The following is a 22,802-nucleotide window of genomic DNA, read 5'->3' as shown; positions in this document are numbered from 1 at the left end:
GAGTCTGTCTGTGTTTTCCAGGTCTTAATAATGTCAAGTCTAAATGAAAAATCACGTTCTGGCAGAGGAATAATGAAGTGTTCACAAAAAAACTAAACATTTTTGTCATGTTTGAGTAAACTTGTGATATTTGCTGAGAATTTTTACAATGTTTTGGGGAGTTGATATCTGACAAGATGAGCCACATAAGGGGAAAACAGCAATATTGGAAAAACTAGTACAATGCTGCTTGTAATGACACTTGAACCACTACAAAAAACAGCACATGGTATGGTAATATTTGCTATTTACATCACCTATGTTGTTGTATATGTTTGCCATTTGCCTGTTTCTATGCTCTTTTTTTAACTATTATTTTTGCATCACTCAAACTGTTAAATCTTTACAAAATTTTTTTTAACTTTTATCCTTCACTCTGACTATGATAGGATACAACTTTTTTAAAAGCATTAATACCACACAGTCAATCAACGCTAAGAATACTGGGCATCATATGACAAAACAGAAACGGAGGAGACATGTTTAACACAATTTCTTTCTTTATCTTTTTTTTTTTTAATGGAGAAAAGGTGTAAATTTGCTCATTCTGCCATTGAGCAGAAACTGTATTCGTTCCCTCCACCTCTGACTTGCCAGCTGCTCTGCACATCAATTATAGATTTTGTTATGATCAGATGTGATGAGCAATTAAGATCTTTAAGTTTTAACATAGTGTATATAATTAGTGTTATATTATTGCAGAAAATGCTGCGTTAAAGCTGTTGATACCATCGCGTGTAAAGTAGTTGAGTAGCATAAACTTTTAATGGTATTGGCAGGCTGAAGACTCGATTGTAATAAAAATATATATTTTTGATCCGAGCTGCCTTGTGAAATACTATGAAATTGATTTTTTTTCATACATCACGCAAATCAATATCAGATGCACAAAGATTCAAATGATATTGAATGTGCTGTCGTTTTAACACAGCTTTATAAGCCATGTCAATTGTTTAGTTTAAATGATATACTGTGTAAATAAAGAAATGGGATTAACCCATATTCTGAGGCGTGTAAAACCTTAACGTCTTCGAATATTTGTCTGTATAAAGAGTTTAATGCTCAGTGAAATTGAAAGGCGAGGTAATGCAAAGAATAGTTAAATAAGCTGGCTTTGAGAATATATCTGTGTTACCTTTAAATATATCACAGTGAACAAGATGTATGTCAAACTGAGCTGATAAGAATTGTCCACTTAAGTACAAATGCAGCCCAAAAAGTAAGATCTTTGGATTATTGTGTCTTCTGTAAGACTTCAGGGGTCTAATTTTAGATTTATGTAGAGGATTTAATGTGTAGAACAGGAATATTAGAAGATATCTGAGTATTTTGTAGTATTTTCTCTTGCAGGGTGATCCAAGGTGGACATGCAACAAAGACAAGACACCAACATATACTCAACAACTACTATTTTACGAAAAAGAGAAAAGAAAATTAACTTTTTATGTGATTATTTTATAAAAAGCCATGAACATAAAGGCAGGAGACTGTTTATACACTTCAATGAATAGCTAGAAATAAAATAATCTAAACTAAATCTTAACTAACACTAAAAACTAGGACCACAGTCTATCTTACAGTTTACAGTGTTAGAGAAAATAGATGTATTTCTACTGTGTGTTGTCTTGTATTAAAGGTGCTTTATTGGAATTACATAGATGAATATTGGGACTGATTGCACAGAGATATGTGCAAGTAAACAGGTAAGTATATTGACCTACAGATCAACTGAGATATTAGATTATAATTAGAAAACATAAACACAAATTCACTGTTATGGTTATAATTACAAGTTATAACTTAGATAGCTAGATAATAAAAACAAAGCAGCTAACAGGGTTCTCTCGGCTAGATTTGACTACAGGGAATGAAGTTTATCCAGATTGATGTCAATAAGAAAATATAATTAAATATAATTATATGATGAGGTCAGACTAAATATGTTGTGTAACGTCACAAACAAGTGAAATCAATAGTTGTCAGTCATCAGCTATATGACCCTGCCAGCTGTTACTAAAGGTTTGAGTACCTTGGACAGCTCCCTCACCGCTGGCAGCTGCAACATCAGGATCCAGACTGATCAGCACCACAGCGAGCGGTTCTGATGCTTTGAGCTGCAGGAAAAACAAAAAGTGTTCCGTTTTTTTTGGTTTGGTGACAATTTAGATATTAACTGAGCCAACATGTTTATTCAGCTACATCTGACTACAGAGAAAGTTTGTGATTTTTTATAATAATAGCTTCTAACGTTTATGTTTTATTGCTTATTGTATTATATTTAATTTGGCATTTAATTAATGTTATTTTAACTCATTTTTACTGAATGTCTATATTTTTTTTAATTTATTATTAGTATTATTACTATGTTTTTATTTGCTGTTGTTTTATTGTTTTTTTCTTCTTCTGTAAAGCACTTTGAGCTACATGCCTTGTATGAAAGGTGCTCTATAAATAAAGTCTTATATTATTATTATTATTATTATCATCATTATATGATGATTTAAGGGTTACACTATTTAATAACATTTCTGTTGTTTTTTTTTGTTGATGAATTGTGAGAAAAAACTTGAGTTTTAGGGTGTGTTTTTAAGGGAACCATGTGTGCCTTATTGTATTTGTAGAGCCTGGTACAGAAGACAAAGTTCTTTGTTTGCAATGTTATGTAAGATGTTTTGTTTTTGTCAATGTTGACAAATGTTTCACCACCACAACTGTCTTTAAGTTCTCATGTATATGCCTGATGCACTAACTAACTAACTAACTAACTAACTAACTAACTAACTAACTAACTAACTAACTAACTAACTAACTAACTAACTAACTAACTAACTAACTAACTAACTAACTAACTAACTAACATGTAACATGGGGACATGTAACATACATGTGTATGCAGATGCATGTCTCCTGGTTATTTGCCATTAACTGTAGTTATATAAGATGATATATTTGATCACACATAATTTCTTTGTACCTTCACAAACTTTAATAGATTAGTTTGTTCTTTACTCGTTGTGATGAACTGACGCTAATCTGTGTGTGTTATTTCTCTTTATTGTATAATACATTTGTAATCTTCAACCCAGCAGTGTTTTCTGTATTGTGTTTTTCGACAATTTTCCACCACAGGATGACTTGAAGGTAGTTACCAACTGTGCATCATAACTATTTGAAAGACTGAACACACATGAGTGAACATGGAAGTAATAAACTGCATTATATAACAGTTCTGTATACACTTTTGGATGCAGAAGAGTTAACGCCCTATTATTGGTGTCCAACAACCTCCTCCAATATGTTTAGCTACTTAAAAAGTAATTAAACAGGGAACCCAAATGTTTGTGAAGCATTATCACCAAACATAAGTGAGGTACAAAGAGACACTGACCTTTTACTGTAGTGAAACTTCAGTGAGCCAACAACTCGTCATATTTTCCTTCAAGGATGCTGATCAATATGATTATATGAGCACTAATATGGTTTCCTAATCTTTCTGAGCTGAATTTATTTAGTGATTATTTAGCATTTTGCCTCCCTAATTTGGTCTATTCCTATTCCTATTCATGGTGTTAGAATAGGACTTTTATCATATGTGGGATATGTTGGGCAGATGTGCAAACCAACTGGATATCGGTTAAAGAAAGACAGTGTCAGTGGGAGACGCATAACAGTATAATTGTGCAAAATTATCAAAAGTTCAGTTAGCTATTTGATGAAGTAACTTCTAAAGACACAATGTTTTCCAGGAAGTAAAAGTAAAGGCATGGCAATCTAGAAATGTTGAGAAAAGTCTAAATTACGTGTAAATTACGTGTCAGTCTTCTCTCAGTTTCATCACTTTGAACCCAATTGAACTTGCACATTTAAATTAAAACTATTTCACATCACAAATGCTTTGTGAAATATGTGCTGCTATCAAATGAATACAATGAATTTATAAACACAAACGTACAAAAATATACAAAGAACACCAGTTAATGGTAATTGTTTCATATTTTAAGAAAGTCTGCTATGGGGAGAGTAAACGGCCAGTGCTGTGTGTATTTAACATTATGTTATTATCTTAATTAGAGTAATTGTTTTAGATTCATGTTGAACTTTTCAGGGCACAGAGAGGTTGAGCAATCACATTATTGTTTTATTATACAAGGAGGCAGCTAAATATAAGTCAATATTTAAGGAAGACAATAAGTTGTGGGAGGGTTTCTCCAGTGGTCATAACACTAAATCTCCATGTGTGTTATCTTCCTTTGATTTCTACATCTGCTGCTCTGCTAACACATGACTTATTTATATCTTTATACTTTATTTTTGCAAAGTGCAATTTTGAGATACAAGTATTTCCATTTGATGCTATTTTATATTTCCACTCCACTAAATTTCAGAGGGAAATATTGTACTTTCTACTCCACTACATTTATTTGACTTTAGTTACTTTCCAGATGAAGATTTGACACAATGGATAATATAACAAGCTTTTAAAATACAACACATTTCAGATGTCTATGAGTTGTTAACAGCTCCACCAAATAGATTTTTCCCCCTGTAAACTTCTCACATGGTTTCATTTCAATAAATGTTCAAATGATCCAATATTTCAGCAAAAATCAAAGATTAGAGAAAAAGTCCAAAAACTGAAAACACATTTGTGTATCAGAACTTAGTTTTTTCTTCTTTCCTCTCCCATTAATCATCTCACCACCCCTCACATTTATCTGCTGACCCTTTGGAGGGCCCCCACCCCTAGGTTGAGAACCAGTGTACTAAACTAGCTAACTGTATATAAAGTAGTGTAAACTAGCTCCACCTCCAGCAGCTACAACAGTAACATGCTGCTCTAACACTGATGCTTCACTATTAATAATCTAATGGTGTCATATATATAATATATCAGTCTTAATACAGACCAAACCACTACTTTTACTGTAATACTGCATACTACATCACTCATAATACTGCAGTACTTTTACTGTAATACTGCATACTACATCACTCATAATACTGCAGTACTTTTACTGTAATACTGCATACTACATCACTCATAATACTGCAGTACTTTTACTGTAATGCTGCATACTACATCACTCATAATACTGCAGTACTTTTACTGTAATACTGCATACTACATCACTCATAATACTGCAGTACTTTTACTGTAATACTGCATACTACATCAATATAAATAATAAATGCTGTTTTCATGATTTTAAATTGATAATAATAGAGTTTTTTTTATTAGGACTTCATTTCACAATACAAATCTTTTCGATACAGATATAATCGTGACCAGTTTTATATTTGTGTAGGAATAACAGACAACACAAGGATATAACACCCACACATACAAAAAAGAAGAGGAAAAAAACAAAAACACAAATAACCCCAAATAACCGAAAACTAAAACCATTATATACACATTACTGTAATTTTATATGTCTTAAAATGTTCTTATATACAGTCTATGCTTAAAATATGTCTGGGGATCTTTAAGTGTGATATTTCGTGCAGGACTTTCACTTGTGTATATTTACTGTATTGTTACTTTCATTTAAGTAAATTATCTGAATACTTCTTCAACCACTCACTAAGTGCAACTTCAAGGATCAGTACTAATGTTTTCAGTGTTCTTCATGCTGGATCTGTCTGTCTGATCGACTCACTCGATAATCCGTTTAGCTTGATCGATTTATCTTCGAGCAGCTACTCTTTACTGACTTCACTCCCAACTGCACAACAGTCGCACAGTTAGCATCAAGAGGCTACAACAGCAGAAATAACCCCCATCTACAGCCATGGCAGACCCAAGAATAAGGCAAATTAAGATTAAAACCGGCATTGTCAAGAGGTAAGACTCGTTTCTGTTTCATCTGAATATCCATAAACGCAGCAAAAAAGACAGTAGGCTTAGGTACGACGAAGCTAAGGCTAGCATGCTCATTAGCTTAGCCATGCAAGGCCGGCGGGCGTGGCATGAAGCTAAGCTGCGCATGGAACACTGTTTGCGGCGGAGAGTTTTACTTTACACCGGTGCTTGAGCGCGGCCTATAGCGAGTGACTGGATGACTAAACATGTTTTTTCTTTTGTCCTCTTCATCGTTGTTTGATGAGCCAACATTTTTTTGTGAGAATGCATGCTTTTATTTAACAAGGAAAGATAGCAGTGTACTGTATTTATGATTGAAATGTACAATAATAGATGTCATTTGCTGTCTGCTTTTGCAACTTAAAGGCAGCTTGTATGCAAATGGAAGGTCACCTGCAGCCAAGATTAAGGTTTTATTGTGATATTATAGATTTGCTAGCTTTTTTTGTACTATTAGATAATCCATAACTAGTTGCAGAGAAGCTTACAGTGGCCATGTTTTATTTTTAGTTAAAATTAACCCAGATAATCTCATATTACAATGCTGCCTTTGACTCAGCTCTCTCTCTCTCTATCTAGGCGGGGTATTGTTGTGTATTTATCTCTGTGTAGCAACACTTTGCCCCAGCCAGTCTGAACCGGTGGGGGACATTGTTGTTGATGTCGGTAAAAACCTGCAATGTCATGATTCAACCATAGAAAAGGCCCCCATCATCATCATCATCATCATCATCATCATCATCATGTAGTACTACAGCAGGGGTCAGCATTTATATTTAACAATGGATCAGGCATCTAAGACTCAAACACAAACACATGTCTAGTAAACATGAATATATCACCTATGACCAGAAATGTAATTGATCTTATCCACACACATTAACCAGTGGCCTGTTTCATTTGTGGCAGCCGCCCACTGCTTTGGACACAGTGGCCAAATTATGAGGAGGTACTATGAAATAATGGAAAACGACGTACCTGGTACCAAACCGAGTCGAGTCGAGCCGAGTAGTGCTAGAACTGTATAATGGAAAAGCGTCATAAAACACGCAGGGCAGTAGCTCTCCAGGAGCAGGATTGGAGACAACTGCTTTAAAGACATTATCATAATTTCCTATGAGATATACATTGATATCTTTTCTTTTCCTTTTCAAAAACATATAATTTGACTGCCTTTTACCCCTCTTTATGTAAAAATGTATATCTGAATGTGATTTTGAGGTCCATCCCAAGTTTTGAGTAGGCCTGCAACCGTTTGTTATCGATCAGTCTTCTTACTTCTGCAGGCCTTCACAAAGTAATGATAAAAGATAATGTCAGTTTCCAAGCAGAAATCAGCCTTAAATTAAATTGTGATATAAAATTCAGTTTATCATGTGCAGCATCTTTTAGGGCTGCAACAAACAATTATTTTCACTATCAATTAATCTTGTTAGTGCAGTTTTCTTCAGATTTTGTTTGACTGAAACTTTTAAAACACAACAATATTAAAGTTAGTATTATTGTTTGTGTAGCAGCAGATATGACAGATATTTATTGATTTTAAATAAATCCTCTGACAACAGCGGATAAAAGTGTCCAAATGTACAGAAAAACCAAACCTTTTAGATAAATCATAAATTGTCTATACTAGGCTTCTTGCATGAGCCTGGTAGCTTCACTTAAGATTTGGCTCCTCCTCAATAAAAGTAATACATAATTCCCCGTGTTAGAAGGCTTTTACTCTAAAAAGCAGCGACAGGAAGTGTGAAGTTTGCAGTAAGAGCATGTTAACGTTGGAAAAGGTCTGCTCCATCTCTCTTTATATATTTGTACTTTTTAAAAGACTTTGTCCCCTGTGACGCTTCTGCTCAAGTCTTCTTCCGACTTGGCTTTTTTTTTTAGCTGAAGGAACAAAAACACGCTGTCTTAAATTTAGACAGACGTGGAAAAACATATTTTAAAGCTGAAAACTTGAGTTGTAGAATTAAATGTTTCTTGAGATAATGAACTTCAAAAAAACAAACATTAGTGCCGCTAAACTGTGCCATGTTAAATCGAAATAAATAGTAATTACTGGTCTTTAGATGTGAACATACCCTCCATGGCATAATGATATATATTTATATAGTATGTTTAGATCAGAAAAGCCTATTTTTCAGCCTTTTTTTATACACACTGTGGTAGTTTTTGTGCCCAAAATTGAAATGCCAGTAAACTAATCTCGGCATACTGAATGCCTGCAAGCTACAATTTGTGTGTGTAGTCATTAGTTATCAACACACCACTGGGAACATATTTGGAAACATTTGACTCACCTGCAATCCTCTTTATATGTAGGAAATTCATTCATCATTCATGCTAGCCAGATAGTTAAATCTTATATCTTTTAATGATCTACAAAATATCAAATCAGTGTTTGCTCATTATGTCCAAATATTGCTGAGACTCTCCAAATAAGTTGTTTAAGCCTCACATACAAGTTCATTCACTAGTTTAAGTAAGTTTATGTCCCACTGTGTTCATCTTGTTTGTCATATGTTTTCAGTAGTTTTCAGGAGCTGATGATTACAACTGCAACGATTAGCCGATAAATCAATCAACAGAAAGTTGATTGGCACCTATATTTATCATTTAAAGTAGAGACCGACCGATATATTGGTCAACCGATATTATCAGCCGATATTGGCTTATTACAGATAAAAGTCGCTTTCGGTGTTGATTCTGTCCGATGTGTGCCGATATTTTTAAAAGATATATATATAGGCCACATTTTATGAATATTTAATACTTTTTCCTAATTCAAGTTTAATATATACATATTTAATTCTCAGCGAAGTTTACAGTTTCAGTGCAGTCATTTTATAAAGAATTAAGTCTATTTTTAAACTATAAAATATCACAACCTCCATTACTTATCTTCTGTATGTAAAAGATTATCGGCCGATAAATCGATATTGGATTTTTACATTTCCTTATATCGGTATTGACATCAGCCCCAAAAATCCAGTATTAGTTGGGCTCTAATTTAAAGGGGACCTATTGTGTTTATCCTTATTTTCAGTTATATATATATATATATATTTTTTTATTGACCAAATGATTAATTTACTACTGCTGATGGATATAGCTAGTGAATTTACCATCATAACTTTTCATCTGTGGCAAAAAAGTGAAAATTCTCCCACACTAACAAAAGAATGATGAATATAAAAACCCCAAACAAACACTGCTCCATTTATAACAGTTTAGTTTCTACATTACGTGTTTGTGAAATGGGATAAAAACAGGCATTTTGATGTAGGACCTTCTCAAACTCATCACCCAGTTTAAGCCGGCCCTATTTATAGAGTCAACATCCATTCTGAGGTTATGTCTAAATTTGTGCAAGGGCCAAATTTACCACGCTGGAATAATAGAAAATATTGCAGATATTACGAGGCGTGGTGAGATAATGGGGCCCAGTGTATAGAGTAGTCCTGCGTGATGATCTCTCGTCGATCAGGCGGACCTCTAATTCCCTCCTCCTGTCGATGGTGTTTCTGTAATGTGCTATCGATTTGTGTTTTGATGAGGGTCAGATTACTAACTGGGTCCCTGTGGTGGTAATGATGGTGGGGGGGGGGGGGGGGGGCTGGATTTCCCCCCTGTGTGAGGATAATGTCACACAGTGTCTAGAGTAGGAGAAACAACAGTGCATCAAATAATACTGTGTAGTGTAGCTCATTTTTTGAGGTGGAATATGGGTCAATGTGGTGCAATCAAATTTTAAAGGGGTTAAAATGTGAAAATAAAAGTGTGAATAACTTGCACACATTCTTCTTTTTTGTGGACCCAGCATCAAATTTCTGCTTTTGATCCGTTTTGAGAGAATATATTAGAGGATTATGGCAAAAATAAGTGGTGTAACCATAAAAACTTTGTACAACTTGCTTAAAAACACTAAATTCTCAATAAAACACCATATCAACTAGTTTGGCATGATCTTACATTATAACTTTTTATATTAAATAAAGGTAATGGAATACAATTGTTCTAAATATTACATTTAATCTGGGGAATCATGTCAATCAGGAAACATTTACATTTTACAAGTAATTATTTGTACACTGTAGAAATACTCAACAAAAGTTTGCTGTTCATTTGATGTTTTAAAATGAAGTAATGAAGTCCACTTAAATATACTGTAGGTGGATAAAATATTTCATATTTATCATTCTTTTGTGGTTACACCATTTGACATTTTCTGGAGCATTCAGTCTTTTGGTAAAAAATGGTGCAAATGACATAAAACCAAACATATTAACAAACCTGATGCTGCTTTTAAGACATCTTTAAATTGCTCATCTTGCCAGCCCTTATTGGTCACTGACACATATATTGTTTTGATATAATAAAGCAGCTATTACACCAGCTTGACATGTCGTCTTAATCAAGTAGTTAGGGGTTAAATGTACAGGCTGTCATTGCTTTGTCTCTTTATAATCTTCCCATTCAGCCTCTTTTTACTTTCTGTCTTTCTCCTCTTTGCATCGCTCACTCCCCTCCTCTCTTTTTCTCTCTTTTTTTTAATATATATATATATTGGAGTTTAGAGGAAACCTGCCTGCTCTTTTAGCCAGGCCTATTTCCAATGGCTTTTGCACATTCCAGTCAGTGCCTTTCTGCCCTAGCGAGGCGGATGCCCTTAATAAAATGACAACAGTAATTTGCCTTTGTCATTCCGGTCCCAGCACAGCACCGAGTACACCGTGGCTCAAAAATACAGTGTTAGAGGAGGGCGGCCGAATGTGTGTGTGTGTGTCGGCTGGGGCTCTAATTCCCTTTTTTTTTTTTTTCTATTTTCCAGAGAGCTGCCTTTTCCATTAAGCCTGAGGTGGCAGGTCTATTTAAAACCAGCCACGACCCCACCCCTCATTCTCAGCTCTCCCCAAGTCGGGAAGAAATAAGAAATTAACATCAGGACTGGAAAAAAGAGGAGAGAGGAGGGAGGGGGGGGTAGGAATGGACATTTTGTTATTAGACTGTCCTTCAGTTTTATTCAAATTATTCAAGCTTTCTTTCCTCCACCACCACTCCCTCTACTTTCTCCTTCTCTCTCCCTCTTTTTTGCCACCTTCCTTTACTCTAAACAGGTGACATCACTCACTGTGCATCAAGCATCGGGAGTGAGAGGCAGGAGAGCCTCGGTTGCATATGGTGCCCGTTTTAAAAGCTTCTTGATGGAACCGTATTAGAAGAGAGTGGTAATTGATGTAAAATATGACAGAGTGCTGTCGGCTTCCTCGGTTATAAGCAAAAGGAGTGGGGAGCGGGGGTGCAGGCAACACAGGCGGTGGGAAGGGGTCTCCAGTAATGTGGCTGATTAATGAAGGATCACTCACTTACGCGCACGCAGCTGATTTTATGAAAAATGAAATTTGTGTTGTCACTCCGACAAGCAGGCACAGCCGGAAAAAGACTATTAGTTGGGGAATCATTATCAATAGCGATATTTTCAAACTCCATTATGCCAATCAGGGTCGGAATCTGTTTAATAGATTTAGTTCCATTTGGCCCGTAATTGATAAATAATCAAAATTTATCAATGTACTCAAGCCCATTTTCACTAACAATCAAGGAAAAGAGGCCCATTTACCACCTGACTTGGTCCAAATTAGGGAGTAAATTGATGATCAATTAATCTCTAAAAAGGACTAGTAGTGTGTGTGTGTGTTGGAGGCGATGGAGGTGGGATAAAGGAGTCAGATAAGCGTGGTGATAAGGGGGGTGAGCCTGGAGGCACCGATACCGGACAAGGAAAAGGTTTTTGAGTGTGTCTGCGACGCGTTTACTCGACTCTTCAAAAGTCAAGAAACTGTCGAGTTAAAGTTTAGAGCTGCGGCGGTTACTCAAATAATCCATGGACAGGAAATGGATCAGCAACTATTTTGATATTGATTATTTTAGTAGTAATAGCTTTATTGTCATTATATTGAGGGTCAGACAACCATATAATGAAATTGACATAGCACTTCCTGAGCCATAAGAACATTTAAGACTATTAAAAACAATTTAAGACGTTAGACGTTTTTTCTTCTTGTTCTTTTGCTCCTTTTATCTTTTTTTAAATCATTATAAACAAAATAAGTTGTGATTTTGGACTGTTGGTCGGATAATACAAGATATTTAAAGACGTCACCTTTTACTAACAGGCTTTTTTCACCATTATCTGACATTTTATAGAGCTAATAATCATCAGATTGCACAATAATGAGATTTTTAATGAAAGTTGGAACATTATCTGCATTAAGTTTGTTTTACAGGATAGATCATCAAGAAAGATCAACGTTCAAATGTTTGTTTAACAAGTTTCGATCGAACTCATTGAATCTAAAGATTAGTCAGTATCTGGAAATGATCATCTTAGTCTTCTTACATTGAATGAATGAGAGAAAAAATAGATTTAACTGTATAAAGTTGAATGAATGAGTGAATGGACGGATGAATAGAGTGAATGGGGTACAGTTTAAGTTCAGACATGCTCATGTTAGCTCCGCTGAAATGATAAGTTCAAACAATTTTCTACATTCAAGATTCCACATTTTAGAGAGTCTAAAAGTCTTTTGTCAATTTAGTTGTGACTGATTTATGGATGTCTACAGTTTACGTTTATAAGACTTTTGATGGCACAAACCTTTACAAACACTTGTATTATGTGATCATTTTGCATAACAGCCATTAAACTGCTGTTTTTGAATATTATTTTAGTGTAAAACAGACTTTTTCATGTCAAATAAGTGCAGTAATGATCATTTATCTCATATATTCGGGACATTTCCAGATGTGCCAGTACATCCTAACCTGAGCGGTTTTAGATCAAAATATGCTAGAACTGCAGTGATTGGTCTAATAGGTTAAAAAATGTAAAAATTCTCCGGTTTCAGCTCCTCAAATGTGAATATTTCTGGTTTATTAAGTCCTCTGGTAAAATAAGTTGAATATCTTTGTGTTGTGGACTGTTGGTCAAGGTTGCATCTTAGGTTTTGGGAAGCACAACATTAATTAATTAAGGAAATATAATAATTAGTTGCAGCCTTAAAATAAACTGCACGTGATAAGTTTGAATCTCACATTGTAGCATCATGTAAGGCATTGGATACCAATGTTTTTGTGCGGCCCAGTAGCTGTAAAAAGGAAAGAGTGTTGGTTGGTTGTTATTGAGGTGTGTGTGTGTGTGTGTGAGAGTCTCGTCTTCCTGCGGGAGATGATCTCACTGCGTCCCCTCAGTCACAGAAACAATGGAGTGAATGAGGATGGATGGCCTCGTCTGTAAAAGGTGACCATCACAGCTCTCAGCCTTCTCATGGTTTTTTTGGGGGGGGGTTGTATTATCCGTCTGTGAGGCTGCACGTTTACGTTTCATGTTTTGATGGAACAACACTGTGTCACTGTCTTTTTAACCATGAACTGTCTTCTTTTCCTCATCCTCTTCCTGTTTCTTGTCGTCCGCAGGCTGGCCAAAGAGGAGACCTCGTACATAAATGAAGCCAAGCAACAGGAGCAGAAGATCGAGCGCCTGAAAGCAGAAGCAGAGGATGATTATGTCATCAAGAAACAGGTTTGTTGATCCTGTAGCTGCTTCTTTGATTAACTATACAACAATTATACATCTTAATAAAGGCTTTGTTTTAATACTCGATACCTTTTTGAGGTATTTACTGATATAATCAAGTAGTGCTGACACTTATTTAGTCAAACAGCAACTGCATTTGATCTTTTTTGTACACAGATTTAGACAAAAGCATTCAGTTGCGTGAAATCCCGCCACTACTCCTGATCCAAAAGGATTTTACTAGGGGCTGAGTATCATTTAGAAATTACAAAAACAGTACCAATCCAAGTAGCCTTAAAGTGATAAAGATACCAATTGAGTACTTCATTTGATTCACATTAACATATGAAGTGCTCTGTCTTTTATCCGGTGTAACAGGCGTGTAGTGTAGCCACACTTTAGAGCGTTTAGTTTAGTTTAGCAGCTAAGTGCGCTAACTCAAATTCACCGTGACTTCACCACCACAGACGGGTTGTAGCTGTTGTTGCAGTGGACCAATCACATGTCGCATTAAATCGAAGAATGCGTGCGTTGATTGGCTGTGACCAAGTCCATACTAATAGTCATATTTTGTAGCCCAGGATGCAAAAAGGATCGATTGCAGGTATCGTCTGACCGGAGACGTTTCCATACTACTTGGTATCGATTTATTTTGGTTTAATTTAAGGTATCGAGTACCAATAACCTAGTCCTAGTTTTTACACACAATACATTTTGAAAGTGTTTATATATTTATTAAATAACTGTACAATAAAGTATTATCACCACAGACTGTATGGGTTGTAGTTACCGCAGTAGTGGACCAATCACATGTTGCATTAAATTAAACGTTTGCTGTGATTGGCTGCTAGCAAAACCATACAGATACTCACTATTTGACCCACTCTTTAAGATTATTTTATGGTGTATGGTTTTTCTAGCAGCCAATCACCGAAAGCTTTCAATTTTATGCGACATGTGATTGGTTCAGTACTGCGGCAGCTACAACTCAAACAGTCTGTGACGATAATACTTTATTGTACAGATTTGTACAGATATTTAATAAATATATGTGTAAATAAAACCTTTTAGATCGGGAGGAGTGGCAGCATTTCACACAACCGAATGTTTCCATTCACGTGATGGAATCACATGATCAAATGAAGTACTCTATCGGTGTCAGTGTCGCTTTAAAGGTACTGGTTTTGATACTGGTATCATAATTTTTTAAACTATACCCAGAATTAGTCTTCATTAAAAAAACTTAACCCATTTATTACCAACTGTTTTCTTCCGTTGATCTCAACAAGCGAGCGAAGAGGGTTTTTTTTGTTGCTCGGCCGTAGTTAGGAAGTGAAATCTATCTCGATGATTTGAGTGGCCCCTCATTCATGTAATGAGGTTAGTCCACAGTGATAATGAAGAATTAGGTTTTGAGAGGAGGAATCATTAGTGATTTTGTAATTTGCTTGATGCAGATGTAATTATATCATGTTACTTTAGAGGAGTTTGATAATTACTGACACATGCTGGTAATTTAGTGTCCCTAACAGATCACTGGCCCATATCCTGCTCCCCATTCTCTCTCTCTCTCTCTAACTACGCCTGCAGCCCCTCCATCATTTTGTCCGTTCACTGGTGAAAGCAGTGGAGAGAGTACAGTAAAAAAAAAAAATTGGTGTGACACATCGTGATAGCATGTTAAAAACTAGTTGTGTTGACTTTTCACACTTCTGCATCTCTATTTCTAATCATTTGTCATTTTGGTTAATACTTTAAATTTAAAAGAGAAGCTGAAATGCAGGATTAAAACATGAGGAGCGGGTTGGGGTAATCAATTTAAAACACAGTCAGGTACACAGGAGCAGCTCATTACAAAGGGGATATTAGTTGATGTTGGCCCTTATTATTAATATTATTATTATTAATATTATTATTATTGCAAATGAAAAGGATAAATAAAGAATAAAGTTTTTAAAAAGTATTAAGTCTCTTGAGGTTTCCTGAGAGTTACAATCCAGTTTTATACAGTAGTAGTGGTAGCAGTCAGACTAAAATATCTCAACTACTATTATATGGATAGCCATGACTTTTAGGACGGACGTTCATGATCACCAGAGGAGGACATGTACTAACTTTTGTCATCTCCTGACTTTTCCTGTGGTGTCACCAGCAGGTTTTTAGTTATTTAGGGAAACATCTCAACATCATCTACATGAATTGGCACTAAACTTGTTGTGTTTAGTGCTAACTAGTATGTTAGCTCTTGGTTTTCTTCACTTTCTTCTCTCACTTTTGGGGAAATTACATACAGACACTTACTTTCATTTCCTTGTGACATAAACTCTGACTCAAAAATCAGCTTTTTAACAATTGGGGACACGACACACCCACCTGCCCACCTATGCTATTTATTCTTTTATTCTTTCCTTTTTTTTTTGTAACCGAATGTACTGCAGAGATGCCCTCGAAAATGTTGTGTATATATCGTATAATGACAATAAACTTTATTCTCTTCTAGACGTCTAATTGGAGCTACATATTCATGCATTTAAAAGCTTGTCAGTTGCCAAAACACTTGACAACAGTTTGTAATACTCAGACAGGATTTTACAACTCTGTTATAAAGTTATCACAGCTGCAAGTGTTGCCGCAACAATCTTGAGTTAAATGTCAGAAACACAGTATTCACGTCACAAACTAATCCACCAGGTATGTTTGCTCGTATTTATGTGATTGGTCAACGAAGCACCGTGCTGGATGACGTAGCGTTGCAGCAAAAGTTGAGGCCAGTTCCAACTTTTTTTTTGCTGGATGATCCTGTGTTATTTTGCCATCAATGCACTGAAATGAATGAGTAGGCTGCATTTTTTCACACAGAGTAAATGTCTATCTGAATGCCACTTTATTAATCTTTGTCTATAAGCATTGATAGCTGACATTGTCTATTAAAACTTCTGTAGTGTGGGGTTTCTTTAAAGACAGCATTTGGGAGCAGTCTGTTTTTTTTTAACTTGTAGCCTTTAAACATCTTCTGGAGATATTAGTGTTATGCAGACCTTTTAAACATCTCCAGAGACTGAGACAAAACTCATTATCCTTGATATTAAATGCTTCAGTTTCTCCCCCCTAAAAAAAAAAAGAAAGGTTGATGGATGGACAAAACCAAAAAAATAAGTGCACAAAAAACAGGATTAATTAGGATTTCACTCGTTTCCTGTCACTTGTTTGTGTCAGTGAGCGACCGCAGAGCCGACACCACGTCTGATTATGTTTTTTACTGGTCACATTAAAATTCTGTGTGTGTTTTTTGTTTTGTTTTGTTCATTCATAGAGCGACGGCAGCGGCTCCCAGGGGCTGAGCGGCAGGCTTGTGGCTGGTGTTAAATGGGGAGATTGAGGGAGGGTGAGGCCAGATGGATTATGGTTGGAGATGAGAGGTCTGAGGCAGGATGGATTAGAGGTTTTTATTTTAATGGAATCAATACGCTGTAAGTGTCATCTTTATCCAGCGCTGATGGGATCATTCCACCGCACCGAAAGGGCACCGTGACTTTTCTCCCGTTTGTTCAACTCCTCGTCACCTCGTCACATCTGGACCGGGCGACCAGCTCCACTAGTCGTCCGCCATCTTTCAGCGAGTCAGCCGGTTTTCTACCTTGCGCACGAGTTCCTCCGTGTGCAGAGCCGTGTAACGCACACGTGTGCCGCGCTAGGCAAGGAAGCATCTGTCATGAGTGAGTGTGTCTGACAGCGTTAGCCAACTCTTCTCTGCTCTTTAGGGGGTGCCGGCTCAGGGGGGGAATTCCACATTATCCGCGGCTGTGAAAGTTCCCCCCCTAGGCTGTAACACACTTTCACTCCCAGGCGTAGTAATACCTCTTTACGCCTGATCACAGCGCCCTCGGCTCAGGGTTTCTTCATTCATCCAGGTGTGCAGTCAGATCCAGGCGGTCCCCTGCCGCCCCAACTCCCTGCCCGATCGATAACTCAATAACATTTTTCATACCGCCGGCTTGTTGGGAGATGTTAACCACAGCAGAGTACGTGTGGGGGGTGGGGGTGAGGGGGGGACACCCTGCACGCTACTGTCAGTAACAAGGCTGCAGAATTTTTCAGTGTGCCTCTTCTTTTAAATTAATATACTAAACTTGGAAAATACAGCGTTCGATAATGGTGTTTTTTAGTAATTAAAAATAGCAGGAGCAGAAGTGGGGGTAAGTTCAATTAATTAAAGGATGGTGATGGCTCTAAAGTGGGTCTCTGTGTGGTTTCAGATTGAGGTCTTGCAGGAGTCCAGAATGATGATCCCAGACTGCCGCCGCCGTCTGACCATTGCACACGCAGATCTGGTTCAGCTCCTAGTAAGTAACACTCAGATTCACCGTTTAAATTTAAGCATAAAAAAATCTCACAACAGGGACAAAAAACCGCATCAGTGAAAGTCTTGATCCATTTATTTAGTTGCTGATACCAATTTACGGCCTTGTTTGAGACATGACGTTCCAGGTGTAATTGTGTCTGTGGGATATTAAAGACACATGGTGACAAAAACAAATTCTCACAATGTGTTTCACTTTTAAATTACATGAGAATGGGTTGGTGTATGTTTTAGTCTTTCCTGCATCGCTACGAGTCATTTGATTGGTTACAAACATTCAGACAGCAGCGACAGCCAACTACTTGTACTGTTAATCTTGAAAATGTTAGAAATTAATTAAAAGTCAAATGTAAATAAAGCTGCATTGACTAATCAACTCATCATTTTTGGCCACTGGGGTCAGAAAAACAAACGTTTAAATGAATCTTTTGCTCAGTTTCTCGATTATTTAATTAGTTGTTTGGCTCATAAAACATCAACAAATGGTGAGAAATCTCAATCACTGTTTCCCAGAGCCCATAGTTACGTCTTCAAATGTCTCATTTTGTCCCCAGCAAACAGTCCCAACCCCTTAATATTCAATTTACCACATAGAAGAGGAAATAAACCAAAAATATATTCACATTTAAGAAGTTGTAATCAGAGAATATTTACATTTTAGATGGTGATTAATTCAGGAATCGGCAACTTATTGATTTATCAACTATTCATTGCTGCCCTTATAAAGTAGTTATAGCGAAGGTCTTATTGCACAGCTATGCTAGAGGCATGGCTCCAGTGATGGCAGTGTTGGTCTGTTGATCCAACACTTTGGTCTAGACTGAAATACGGCACTTATTGGAACTTGTTACAGACATTTCTGGTTCTCAATCGATGAATCCGAATGACTTTTAATGACGATCACATTTACATTTATAGTTTTGAGTGATATGTCTCAACAGCTATTGGACAAATGACCATTGGTAAAAAGTACATACATTAATGTCTCCCTCAGAATTAACTGTTAACATGCCAAACTAAGACGGTAAGCATTATATCTGTTTTACTGTCTGCATGTTAACACTCTTATATTGAATGTTTTAGCATGACGATGTTAGCATTTAGCTCAAAGCATCACTATGACTCACTGGGCTGTAGGTCAGAATCAAATATCACAATGTTTTTAACCAAATAACTCAATATCGATATTTTGACAATATTGTAGGGATCGGTGCTTTCACAAAATATTTATGCAATAACATTTTTGATAAATAAATCATGTGAATATAATGACTAAATGGATAAAGGCAGATAAAAGAACAGTCTGTTAAGCTCATAAAATAATGACATTTCTACTGTAATGCAGCATTTAAAAGCAGGAAAAGAACAACACTTATTCCATACAATATCTATAAAATACCAAGATATCGATATAATATTGATTTATTGCCTAGCCCTATTGAGCTGCTGGGCTGAATCTGTAGTCTTATAGTCTTGTTTAGGAAAAACAAGCGCCTCAAATGTTTGTTTTTTTCCACCATCTATTGCAGTAAAATATATAATATCTTTAGACTGTTGCTGTGCTGGATTGAGCGTTTATTAGACAAGACATGAAATTTGAAGAAGTCACCTTGTGCTTAAAAAAGAAAAGAAAAAGGACTAAACAATTAATCAAGACTATAATTCACAGATTGACAATAAAAGTTACAACCACAAGTTATATGGGAGAAAGCTCTTTAAAAAAAACCAAACATTTTATTGTGTTGACCTGCATATTTAAATGTGCATATATAGGTTATTATGCCAGTTTGTTTTTCTTTTTTAATGCACTAATCCCTTCAGGCCTCAAGTTGATATGGTGAGAACAAACATAAGCATGCATGTGTCAGGGTCATCGCAATTAATGCGGAGCAACAGTCAGGCAGCTGCCGCTGTGAGTCACTCACATGAGAGCTGGACTAGTAGGCAGATGAAGCTAACCTGGAATTAGCGTCATGTCCCCTTCCCTCTCACTCATCCATCCTCCCCTTTCTTCCTTTCTTTCCTTTTTAGACAGACATGCACACATATGCACACGCTCATCACAGTTCATTAGCGCCGCTGTCACCGCGGTGACCACCACAGGAACTCACACACTTGATTAGCAGAGGACACAGTACAAGTCATGTTATCCCTCGGTCCAACCCTGTAGCGCTAAATTTAGATCCCAACAACACAACACTGACAGCAATGTGACCTCAAGTAAAAGTTTGATGGTGACAATGTGACATCCAAGCAGTTTTATCCATATATTTTTTTTGATATAGAAAAGTTGTGGGTTTCTTCTTCTTATTTTCTTATTTTTGATTGTAGGAGATGGAAGTATACTCTCAAAAATGGCAATAAATATAACAAAACTGTGTGTGTGTGTGTTTGTGTCTTCTCAGGAAACAGAAGAGGATTTGGCTGAAGCAGAGGAGTACAAAGTGGCTAGAAACATATTGGACTCAGTGAAGCTTGAAGGATGATTTCTGATCTGTTTCTGTTCTCACTGTGAGACTCACTTGCTTAAATGTCCATTCCTTTCGTCAGGCCTTGTTTGGAAAAGCGTGGAGGCAAAACTGAATCGTTCGAAAGTCTCTGTTCTTGATGTAATTATTTCTACTGTTTACAGTTAACGTGCCACCACATTTGATCATGCTTCTCTCCTGTGTGTAAAATCTCACAAGAAATACGATAAACATTTACTTTATTGCAATAGAGAGGTAGAGAGTTTTTCTTAGCATTTTATTCATCATACTAACACACACACACAGTTTGGACTTATACACAGGACTAAAAACACACTCTTGTTTGTCTTTTCCTCTACAATATTAATTTTAATGGTGTGTGCCCTCTGCTGAAAACCTGAGGTTTTATGAAGTAACAAATTCCCTTAATTCATTTTGCATTCCTTTTATATGTATCTGAATATGGAAGATTTAAAATGCCTGATTAAATTAAAGTGAAACAGTACATACATTGTTATATTTATTTACTTTGCCATAATTAAATGAAGGACTTTTTTGGTTTTTCATGTTGACATTTCTCAAATCGTAACACAGAAAACAAATTACATGTATGAGTCATCCAACAGAGAGCAGCATAGAGCTGTCAGTATAAAGTGCTAAACAGAAGCGCTGTGATTCGAGGTGCGAGGGAACTTTTTCTTTTTTTTGAGATGGAGACGCACCGTTCATTTGCAAAGTTGCGTCTAATCGTGAAGACGGCGATAAATCCCCACAAACGGCCGACCTTTCCATAGCCTTTGTTGCTAAGGTGATTCCAATTCGGGCTTGAACATGTACGAATATATGAGTAATTTCCATTTTAAGTGAAGAATGAGAAGGAGAAAAAAAAAGACTTCTCGTTACCTCTGGAGACACTGGCCAATCAGAACAAAGTGGGGTCATCAAGAGGCGGGCCTTAAAGAGACAGGAGTGAGAACAGCCTGTTTCAGATAGAGGCTTAACTGAGGGGCTGCAGAAAGTCAGTATAATATAAATAGATCATGCTAAGATATTTCCACTACAGTCCACTTATAACACACATTTGCATTCCATTATGACAGTAAATGCACATATAAAACGGAAATATAACTATTTCAGTTTATTTAACTTGTTTTAATATAGCCATTATAAATCTTCCATATATGAGTTGATTAAGCATGCTGGACGTTTATTGGCTCTGACACTTCAGGATAATGTATCCCAGAATACTAACTGCAGCTTCAAAACATTCTTTTTAATTATCTTTTAACATTTTTTTGGGATTAATCAACCATTTTAGTCTGTAAAATGTCAGTTTTGTCTAAATCCCAAAGATATGCATTTTTTTTCTTTTACAACCACACAGAATGAAGAAAAGCAGCAAATCCTGATTTGAAAAAGCTGGAACAAATAAATGAAGCTTTTTTTTCTTTTTTTTTTCTAGCTTGAAAATTGACTTACACGATCAATTACCAGAATGTCTTTCAATCATTAACTGAATAATCAACTAATCATTTCAGCACTAATACTACTCGATGGATTTAATTGCAGTGTATATTCACCTGCTTGTATTTCTGCCACAGCAGTGAAAATGGATTGTGTCTTGATACCTACAATAAAAAGACAAGAGCACTTTTGACAACCCTGTCAGTCAAATGACAAATGTTGGTTATGGTCATGAATGACAAAACGAGGCTGTCTTATGTCCCCCGCAGCAGTTAGATCTATTATCCAAATGGCCCCTAAAATAACGACACCTTGTATTAAGGCTGAGAGAGTCCTTCCTAAATAGTCATACTAATAAATGAACTCAATTGCCAGACAAATTAAGGTTACATTTGACTTGATCCTTATTTTACAGATTTCGATAATTATCAGGATCACCCCAAAGTCTCATTACCGCCCTAATGAGGCGCTGCTACTCCGTGACATCTACCCCGCTCCATCTCGTTAAGGAAATCGCTCTTCAATGCTGATTATTTTATTTGGAGGTATAATTATATTTCTTTCGGATAAATCACGGCCTAATCGAGTCCATACAGAGGGCAGCAGCGCTAATTGAGGCATGAGATGCGGCGGCGGGGCGCTACACCTGGGTTTATGTGACCAGAGGACCCATGCAGGCTTGCTGATGCTCTGAACATGTAGTGTCTGGAGAGGAGGAAGTGTTCACGTCCTTATTCTCTCAAATAAAACGACAGCAGTGCAACAATGTAAAATATTTCACGCTTTAAGTAAAAGAAGTAGGTGATTTGACATGGGGAATGCCATCCTCCTTGTTAACAAAATGACCAAAATGCATCTCCCCTTGTTAACCCGCCATCCCCCCTCTGTCAATCCCTTAGAAGCCGAGAGGGAGTGCAGGGGCAGAGGGGTCGTTTAGTTGAATATGTTACTCTAGTCTGTCTCTGACTCATTGATCCTTTATCAGACTGAGGTTTGTACAAGTTACAATCTATGGACCCGACTATGGCTCTGAAA

At 36.5% G+C, this 22,802-nt stretch overlaps 1 protein-coding gene across 1 annotated transcript; it reads left to right on the top strand.

Annotated features, from left to right (window-relative positions):
* The first annotated feature begins 5,731 nt into the window (after nucleotides 1-5,731).
* On the top strand, nucleotides 5,732-21,953 carry tbca (tubulin cofactor a). Its single transcript, XM_062434866.1, has 4 exons — nucleotides 5,732-5,884; nucleotides 13,376-13,481; nucleotides 17,732-17,818; nucleotides 20,241-21,953. The coding sequence occupies exons 1-4, from the start codon at nucleotides 5,832-5,834 to the stop codon at nucleotides 20,319-20,321; spliced, it is 327 nt and encodes a 108-aa protein (XP_062290850.1). The 5' UTR covers nucleotides 5,732-5,831; the 3' UTR covers nucleotides 20,322-21,953.
* The last annotated feature ends 849 nt before the right edge of the window (nucleotides 21,954-22,802 follow it).

This window comes from Scomber scombrus, chromosome 15, assembly GCF_963691925.1.
Source record: "Scomber scombrus chromosome 15, fScoSco1.1, whole genome shotgun sequence".
Classification (NCBI taxonomy): domain Eukaryota; kingdom Metazoa; phylum Chordata; class Actinopteri; order Scombriformes; family Scombridae; genus Scomber; species Scomber scombrus.
The sequence above is the reverse complement of the archived record's forward strand: the minus strand, read 5'-3'. Positions and strand labels throughout refer to the sequence as shown.

Excerpts from the sequence above, each read along its gene's own strand:
- tbca (XM_062434866.1), top strand. The coding sequence starts at position 5,832 with ATGGCAGACCCAAGAATAAGGCAAATTAAGATTAAAACCGGCATTGTC. Across the intron at positions 5,885-13,375 it reads AAAACCGGCATTGTCAAGAG|GCTGGCCAAAGAGGAGACCT; the intron begins GTAAGACTCGTT and ends TGTCGTCCGCAG. Across the intron at positions 17,819-20,240 it reads CAGATCTGGTTCAGCTCCTA|GAAACAGAAGAGGATTTGGC; the intron begins GTAAGTAACACT and ends GTGTCTTCTCAG.